The sequence below is a fragment of the Morone saxatilis genome, unplaced genomic scaffold (assembly GCF_004916995.1).
Source record: "Morone saxatilis isolate NCDOM2014 unplaced genomic scaffold, NCSU_SB_2.0 Contig17, whole genome shotgun sequence".
Taxonomy (NCBI): Eukaryota; Metazoa; Chordata; class Actinopteri; family Moronidae; genus Morone; species Morone saxatilis.
The window spans coordinates 27,715,424-27,724,789 of record NW_023339729.1 but is presented as its reverse complement, the minus strand read 5'-3'; the positions used below and the strand labels follow the sequence as shown (position 1 = coordinate 27,724,789).

General features: G+C 39.6%; 1 protein-coding gene across 1 annotated transcript in view; it reads left to right on the top strand.

Moving 5' to 3' along the window:
- Positions 1-7,468, top strand: part of cyth4b (cytohesin 4b) — a 12,558-nt gene extending 5,090 nt beyond the window's left edge. The window contains exons 5-13 of the mRNA XM_035660976.1: positions 164-286; positions 742-822; positions 2,287-2,399; positions 2,634-2,782; positions 4,156-4,267; positions 4,625-4,701; positions 5,165-5,236; positions 5,387-5,541; positions 6,478-7,468. Coding sequence (XP_035516869.1) covers positions 164-286; positions 742-822; positions 2,287-2,399; positions 2,634-2,782; positions 4,156-4,267; positions 4,625-4,701; positions 5,165-5,236; positions 5,387-5,541; positions 6,478-6,559 — 964 coding nt within the window. The 3' untranslated portion in view covers positions 6,560-7,468. The remainder of the gene's footprint in view (positions 1-163; positions 287-741; positions 823-2,286; positions 2,400-2,633; positions 2,783-4,155; positions 4,268-4,624; positions 4,702-5,164; positions 5,237-5,386; positions 5,542-6,477) is intronic.
- The last annotated feature ends 1,898 nt before the right edge of the window (positions 7,469-9,366 follow it).

The window sequence follows — 9,366 nt, the reverse complement described above, 5'->3', positions numbered from 1 at the left end:
GTGTGTGTGTGCATGTTTTAGGTCATAAACTAAAAATAAAATACCTATGCAAGTTTTGCTGCAGGAGAAGTAAAACAAATCCCAAACAGAAAACAATGTGGACATACAAAAAATGTACATGTCTAGTAAACCATCTGCTTTGTGTTTGTTCGTGTGTGTGTGTGCAGGGCATGAATTACCTGGTAGAGAATAATTTGCTGGCTGGAAGCGCTCAATCCATCGCTGAGTTCCTCTACAAGGAGGAGGGGCTTAACAAGACAGCCATTGGAGAATTTCTTGGAGAAAGGTGAGGAGGAGGAGGAGAAGGAGTGGATAGACAGTAGGAAAAAGAGGAGGAGGCTGAAAGACAAGGAGGTAAAGAGGTATAGATGTGGTGATAAGGACAATGGCAGAGAGTAGCGAGTATGGAGAGAAAGGAGAAGAGATGAGGAGGACATTGAGGATTTAAGACAGAAAAGGTACACGAAAGGAGAAAATACATATCAGGTAGATACGAGAGAAGGATGATGAATAGATTAATAATGGAAAGAATGAAAAACAAAACTAAAATTCATGAGAAAGATAGGACAGAAGAAAGGTGGAGGAAGGAAACGCAGCCATGAGATGAGAGTTATATGGAAAGAGGGGAATCTGAATGGGTGAAGAAAGAAGGCAGGTGGAGGTTTGAGGGCAGGTTCCAACAGGGAAAGTGAATACCTTCCTCTAGTTTCATGTATCTTCCTCCTCCCATCTGTCCCACAGAGAGGAGCTCCACCTCCAGACCCTGAAGGCCTTTGTGGAGCTGCATGAATTTTCCGACCTCAACCTGGTCCAAGCCCTCAGGTCAGCTCCCTTCATCTTCACTCCTGTCTCCTCTACAGAAAAAACCTGCATGTGTAGTTCTTGTCAGCATTCACTTACAATAAGAGCATCAGTACAATAAGTTTACCAACTTAAAAGGTTAATGTGTGTGAATAACTGGACAATAATGGAAAAAGACTGCTTTGAAGAAGGGAATTAATCAATGACAAATAGATGGCAATATGCAATTACTACTTTATTTTTTACAGAGTCAGAAAAATTTGTGATTGGTTTGATTAACTTTGGACTGGAAATTGCCTACCAATCAGGGGCGTAGCACAAAATTCTGGACCCTGTACATAGAGACTGTCTACTCATTCTTGTATGTTTGCGGGGCCTCCTCAAATAACATGACAGTCCTTTACCACCCAACACTGGTCATAGTCTACCTGTCATCGGCCACAACAGTAGCTACAAACTTCAGTTAGTTTTCACACATGAGGTAGACTATGAGCGAGGCTGCTGTTAGCACAGACATGTCACATCATCAGTGGAACATTGTGCTACCTGTGTGAGAGACTGGCAGACCTAAATACAGAACAAAAAAAGAGGGGCAGTTCATCAATTTCACACGTTAAAATCAATGTGTGCTCAACTGGTTTTTTTTTTGTTTGTACATGTTTATCACAGAAAATAACATTTCAATTTGACCCGAATACCATACAAGGGTTAAACAGAACGCCTGCATCACAAACAGGGGGTGTCGGGTTTGGAACATCTGAGCAATTACCAGACAGGAAGACTACAGTGAAAAGATACCACCACTTTCCATCACGGAAAATGTGTCAAGCTTGACCTGTGACTAAAAGTTGAAATATCTCTGCCTGTGCTGCGACCAATGATAGCATGCTAAGCTAAGATGGTGACCATGGTAACATCAGCATTAGCATACTGATATTAGCATTTAGCACCAACTACCATGCAGTAGCGTGGCTGTGGGCTTGTAATCTAATCTTAATTAGCTGTATGTAAATTCATATTTTGCAGAGAGACTAATAACTATAGCTGTCAAATCAACACAGTGAAATAAAAAGTACAATCATTTTCTCCAAATGTAATGAAGTAAATTAAATTAAATTAAATATGTGTTCAAGTAAAGTACGTGTATGTCAAAATCGTAGTACGTAAAAAGTAGTACATTAGTACTAATTACATTAACTAACTGGAAAGTAAATCACTAACCACTGCTATTATCTAATATAGAAATTAATGACCAGACTTCCAGTGATGTGTGTTTGTACATTTGTGAGAAAATGTTATTGCATAAAGTCACACCACAGATAATCGGTCATTGCTTGGAACTTGGAAGCCGTCCACCTGCTGCCAAGACACACTCACTTTCCAGATGTGGGTGCATGTGAAGTTGACACACAGGTTACAAACCTGAATAAACATGTATACCTTGCATATAGAGCTTTACGTTATTGTGGTGTGTGCGTGTGACAGACAGTTCCTGTGGAGTTTCCGTCTGCCTGGTGAAGCCCAGAAGATCGACCGTATGATGGAGGCTTTCGCCACACGCTACTGTGACTGCAACACTCAGGTCTTCCAGTCAACTGGTGCGTTTACTAAATATACCTCTGTCCACTTCCTTTCTGGACTGCATTTATGTGTGTCAAAACGTGTGTGCATAACAGGGGGTGTTTTGACCACACTACCTCATTCATACTTTCATTTCTTCTTTCCAAATCTTTCTCTTCTTCACTGACTCTATATTTATGTTAACTGCATTACGTGACCCTTAATGAACATCATGTTGCTTCTTCTTGTGTGTGTGCGTCTTCCTCTGTCAGACACTTGCTACATCCTGTCATTCGCCATCATCATGCTCAACACCAGCCTCCACAACCCCAATGTGAAGGACAAGACGACTCTGGAGCGTTTCATCTCCATGAACAGAGGCATCAACAACGGCGGGAATCTACCTGATGACCTGCTCTCGGTGAGCACCACTGGCCAATCACAATGTCCAAACTAGATACCAGGAAGTAACAACCCCATTACTGTAACAGGAGTAGATGGAGTGCATTTGTTGGGGACAATTTTCACCTGCAGATGAATAAACTGTGCTAGTCAGTATTTATAGGAGCAGGATGCTGTGTGTGGAATTGGCTCTAAATAAACTACCATGCTCATCATAATGAAGGAATATATCACCCAGGGCAACCCTGTGGCTCGTTTATACGTTTTTAATAGTTTTGGAAATCAATGGAGCTGTATTGCACAGAGTAAAAAACGTTGGATTCACAAACAATACAAGTTGACAGTAACACATAACACATTACACTCTGTGGCTAAAGTTAAGCTGCTGCTGATGGTCAGTAAACGCCTCCTAACTTTAAGGTTGCTGCTTGTTAAATCACAATATCTTGTTTTTAGAAAATGTGTTATACAGAATACAGAATTTGAGGTGTTAATGGAACTAATTACTTTTTTTTTTACTTTTTCATTAAGTAGGATCAATATATTGTACTGTATGTTGTGAAATAGGTTTATATTTTAAAGTTTCAAAGTTTTTTATGACTCAAAGCGCTTTGCACCCCCCAAAAAGTAGCTTTTCTATTTGTGGGTACTTACTGGGATGCAGACTTTTTGTGCTTCTCACCACATACCAGTACGCAGCGTAAGGTGTGTCTATTTAGATATGGAGAATAGAATTATTTAGGGTATTCAAGTGAATCCCTCTGCTTGATATAGCAAAACAGAAAGTGACACTTTCACTTCTGAATGAATAGTTTTCATTTCCCAAGCATGCAAGTTTATATTTATAGAGTAGAAGGAACCACAAGAAGACATTATACATACCATATATATTACTCTGACAGAGGGTATTAGTGAGTTATGGGTATGAAAATCACTAAGTAAAAAATAGTAAACAAATTTTTAAAAATGAAAGTAAAAATTAGCTATATTTTGTGAAACCATGCAGTTTTTCCTTTGCTTGGAAGAAATGATGCAGCACTATCTCACAATCACCAGGAACCGAAACACACATATGTAACCACATCCACGTTGTTCTCAGGCCCAGTTTCCACCTGCAGGTCAGTCACGACTAACAGTAGTCTGGATAAATTGGTAATGGCCCAGACTGTGGGCTGGTGTTAGATTAAAGATGTGTGAACACACCAAAGTCCCACTCTAACTGAAAACAACAGCTTCAGTGTCACTTTTTACAGAAATCACACACAGGCGTGTTTGTGCTTTGGTGTCTTAGTTTAAGTGAATGGAATTATATGTAAATGATGACAGCAGTATTTTAGCTGGCGTTGTCTTTCTTTTTGTATTTCTTGACATTTTCAACTCCTTTCTACTCAGAAACTGTACGAGAGTATTCGCAACGAGCCTTTCAAAATCCCAGAAGATGATGGCAATGATCTCACACACACCTTCTTCAACCCTGACAGAGAAGGCTGGCTGCTCAAGCTTGGTAACACACCTCTACAAAATAGTCTGTTTTAATGAATAATTCTGAATATTTTGGGATGTTTAACAAATATAAATACCAAAATGAGCCAAAATGAGAAGAGGTTTAACTGTGCTCTGGGCTGCAGCACTATATTATATCTCACCGCACCTACATCAGGTTAAAAACAGGGAAGTACAAAGGAAGCAGTCAGAAAATGACCCAACAGTGGAGTCTACACTTCTTTGTCAGCATGAAAACCACATGACGTCAGTGTTACCAGAAGTTTAACTGCGAATTTGGGTCATCTTTTTGTGAAGTTATACAACTTTTGAAATCTTGTTCCCACTGACAACTCACAGCGCTTTCTCTGTATCTCAGGAGGTCGGGTTAAGACGTGGAAGAGGAGATGGTTCATCCTGACTGACAACTGCCTCTACTACTTTGAGTTCACCACTGTAAGGCTGTAACACTGTTTCTTTCCTCCAATCCCATTCACAGTATACAATTAGTGAACAGAGCTTCCTGGCCTGTGAAATGAAGCTAACTTGGAAGTGTCTTAAACCTGCATTCTTGCTAATGGCCAGCAGGGGGTAGCTCCACTGGCTGAAAAAAATAAGTCCAATTGTATTGAGCCTTAAGAAATGACCCTACTTCTCAGTTTTAAAGCTCAGTTTCATATTGAGTTTATGGTTTTTTTATCACTAGTTTCAAGCTTTCTTCCATACACCATGGTGTTTATTTTGTAAAGTATGAACCCATTTAGAGTAAAATAGACAATAAAGCAGAATATGCTTTAAGGCGTGGCTACCTTGTGATTGACAAATCATTCTGTGTGTGCGCTTCTCTTCTTTTTTATGACACCAATGCCCTCCTAATACACCACCTGACTCACTCCATCTCTTTTTAATCTGCCTGCAGGATAAGGAGCCCAGAGGCATCATCCCCTTAGAGAACCTTTGTGTGAGAGAAGTTCCATATCCTCGCAAACCGGTACGATACTGTCAGCTGCGTTTCCTTGCAGCACAACATGTTTGAAAGCAAATTGTATTTAGTTGACTAGGGACTGGTCTGTGGATGTGGCACTCAATATAGATCTGGGGATAGATAAATTGATTATCACATGGTTCTGATGTCGTCTAGTACTGTCTGGAGCTGTACAACCCCAACAGTCGAGGGCAGAAGATCAAAGCGTGTAAAACGGAGACGGATGGTAGAGTGGTGGAGGGGAAGCACCAGTCTTACACCATCTGTGCTGCCAGCGCTGAGGAGAGAGACTCCTGGATCGAGGCCATCAGGTCAGAGACACACACACCTTGAACAAGAAAGGAAATAAACAAAAACTCTAACTAAATATCTCATACATATATCACAACACTGAGTGTAGTCCTTCAGTAGCTCATACTCATACACCACAGGATGGCAACTGTAACACACAAGCCCTCTAAACATTTTTACATCCACCGTTAAAAGAGTTACTCTCCACTAGATCTTGTATCGAGGAAAAACACCACTTCTCCTTCCTCTGCGGGTGAAAGATTTAAGTCTGTTAAACATCACTCCACACCCAACACCACAGCTGGGTGAAGTCAGGTGTGGCCTGTTTTGCTTGAGACCACATCCAGTTGTGATCAGATGTTGTATTTTAGTGTACTATGGAGTGCTGTGCTACACAGGATGTGGCACGTTGTCAGCCATACCTGGCAGCACATGCAGCATTATTGGTGCTTGCTGGATGGAGTTACTTTTTAAAAGATGACCTACAACCAACTTATTGTTTCTGTAATTATAGCCAGTACTTCTTTATGTTTTGATTATTACATTTTACTCATTAACTCAGTGGCTGATCTCTGAAAGCAACTACTGTGCATGGACTACAGTCCCATGGTGTTCACAAGCTAGTCCCTAACTTCATCTGTGGGCTGTGGTAGACAGGTGACATACAGTGGGTTTGACAGAGCGCTTCTATGAAAATAGCTGCCTGTTCTGTCTCAGAATGATAGTGATAGTTGTGAGTCACCAACACAGTCAAATTTCAGTTTCCCTAACCTTAATTATCACAACTGAATGCCTCGCTCCAACCCTTATCCTATTTTTACTATTGGATTTTTCATCATTAGATGAGTTTTATATTGAATTTCTCCTTAAACCGAACCAAACCTAATCTAGACCTAATCCTCCATAACCTTAAAACCAAGTCTTAACCTTCAAACCTTCTTCTTTACTTCAAACAGAGCAAGTATCACCAAGGATCCTTTCTACGACTTGGTCTCCGTCCGTAAGAAGAAGGTCATAAACCAAGCCCCTCAGGACTGAGCTGTCCAGCGCCCCCCATGGACATTTATGGCACTGTGCCACAGCGGGATTAAGTCCCCCTTTAAGTTGTAAAAAACACGCTACAACACAACTGAGCGAGGACGCTGAAGACGAGACACCGGCGGTGGTCATTCAGGCTAAAAGAGGGACTTCTCTTTCCACTTCTCTTTTTCCAGACTGGACTAAACTAAGTCAAAGGTGAAAACGTTGACTAATTTTTCCTGCTCTCGTTGTCAGTCTGACAAGTAACGAAGAATTTATCGACAATAAGGTGTTTTGTCATTACATGTTGTGGACCGAGCTTTGTGTAGGTATTTTAACTTCTGTTTACAGAATTTACAAAAAAAGTGGCAGTGTATTTATTGCATTTTCTATATGCATTTTTCGATAAGTTGATGTCTGCTCCACATGACTTAGTTTGTAGGATTAGAAAGACAAATTAACCATTTAATGTCTCAGCAGTTCTACGTATGCTATAAAAAAGACATTTCTCAGCTTCTTAAAAGTTCTGATAAGGTTAAAAAAACTAGTAAAGTAACAGTAAACTGCTTTAGTCCTGCACGAGAGCGCTAAACTGTATGCCACTGCTACAGTTGTGTCATTTGAAGATTACTGCTTATGCGTCAATCTGTAAATACGCTACTTATACATCTGAAGACGATGATTGTGCTTCATTTTGTAAATATAGATCTATTTTCAAGCATTTTTTTTAAAGTACTTTATACAGTGACATAGAACACTTTGTCTAATCAGACAAAGCCTGCATTTGTTTATGCTTCACCTACCTTTATTAGCATAGTACATTAAGTGCAATATGCATTCTGTCCGCTTTGATTTAATTACCATGTGTAAACTGTAAGTATTGTATTTGTTATTTTCTCACATATTAATTATTTAATAAAAAGCATTCAGGTACCTGTTGACATTTAGGCCTGTTTATTATTTAGGGAGCAAAGTGACAGCTGTGTTTTCAGCTGAACGCACACAAAACCACCAGACCACTCCTCACTTCCTCATACTTACAGCCTCTTTGTTTTCATGTGTGAGTATGTTGACATGCTCTGTTCACATGCTTATGTGCGCCCCTTAAAGGTTGAAACACCTAAACCACCTTTGTGGTTTAATGCAGTATCACATGTAGAGGTTACAGAACCATCTAATTGTATCTAACTAGCAGACGTTATGTGCAGCTTTCTTTGGCCATGATAAACACTTGTATATAGTAAACATATTTAACTCATTGTTCTTGATAATGTATATGTTAAATCCAGGGTAAATATGGTAAAAAAGACATATAGTTTACGTGTCACCATCATTAGATTACAATATTTCAGTGAGTAGCAGGTCCACACTGCAGACTGAATATAAAGTCAAATAAATTCCATCAGAACAGCAGTTAACTTTTAACCTACATCCAGTGCTGAGTAAGACATATAACATAGCCATGCTAACTGGACTAAACGTGTCATATGGTGTATTTATTGTACAGATTAAGGTTTAATTTTCATGCCGAATACCTCACTCATCGTGGTTATCCCCAGGGTTAAAAAATCATTTTTTGTATATAAAACATTGTCATTGCCCTTTTTGAAACTTGCATTGTTTAAGTTCAACATTTAAAACAGTGCTCTAAAATCCTGCTGGTGGTCAAAAACTCCACAATGTAGCACACCACAGAAGACCTCTGCAAATTCAAAGTAAAAAGCGTTACAATATCCCATTCAATTAGAGCTACTGTTACTTGTCTTACATTTTATTTAGTCTAGTTTAATCTCTTAGTTATAGTTAAACGGTCAATACTGCACCTTGAACCTTTTCAATATAAAAATGACCAACCATACTACTTTACATACTACTTTCAGCAAATATTTTAACTACATTGCACTAAAAGTTTTCTGAAACAAAAGAGGTTCAAAGTTCAATATAACATTCTCCTGGATGAGCTTCAACAACTGTAACTGTGCCTTTCAAAAGGTTGTAGTGAACAGAAGTTTATTTAAAAAAATGCTTTTGTAGGGATAATTGCATATCTCTAGTATGTACTCAGCATACTTGAGCCTGACTTCATCATACAAATAAGTAACTCATACCAGTAAACATATGCAATCCATAGTGTCCCACTGAGGGTTAACTGTCACACACTGCTCTAAATTTGCCCGCTAGGTGAGAAATTTGAGGACAATTTGGCTGATGAGGTACAATTAAAAACATGATCTGATCTGACTCCCTAGTCCTAATTCCGTTCTTAAGAATTTCCAGTGAGAGAAAGTATTTCTGACAGTATTTCAGCATTAAACATGAAAATGCACTGCTCGCAGGAAGTTAACATATTTTTAGTCAGTAAAATGAGTATGTCAAGAACGTGACGATGTGAGAAGAACGCCTCTTCCTGCTGCAGCTCTGACTTCCTGTTTCAGTGTTGCACCACATCTTTACCCTCCTCCTTTACCCCCCACCCCCTCCCTCTCTGAGGTCTCTGAGGTCTCTGAGGTCTGTAAGCAAACACCCAGAGGAGACAAGCAGAGAGAGGACAAGGGAGGCACCCAGTGGCAGGTTTGTGCAGCACAATCACCAGTTTTCCACCCGGAGTGTTGGAGTACTGCTGTGTGTCACAGCTAGGTGGAGCTGCAATCAAAGTGATGCCTCATGTTTGAACAGCCAAGCAAATACCATACTTAGGATTTCACAGATATTAGCCCTTCTACCATCTTCCACCATCATTTCATTTTATTTTTTACTGTATTATTTATTTATTACTATACATTATTTGTTTTTTTATGTGGTGCTGTGTTTGTGTTTACCCTCAT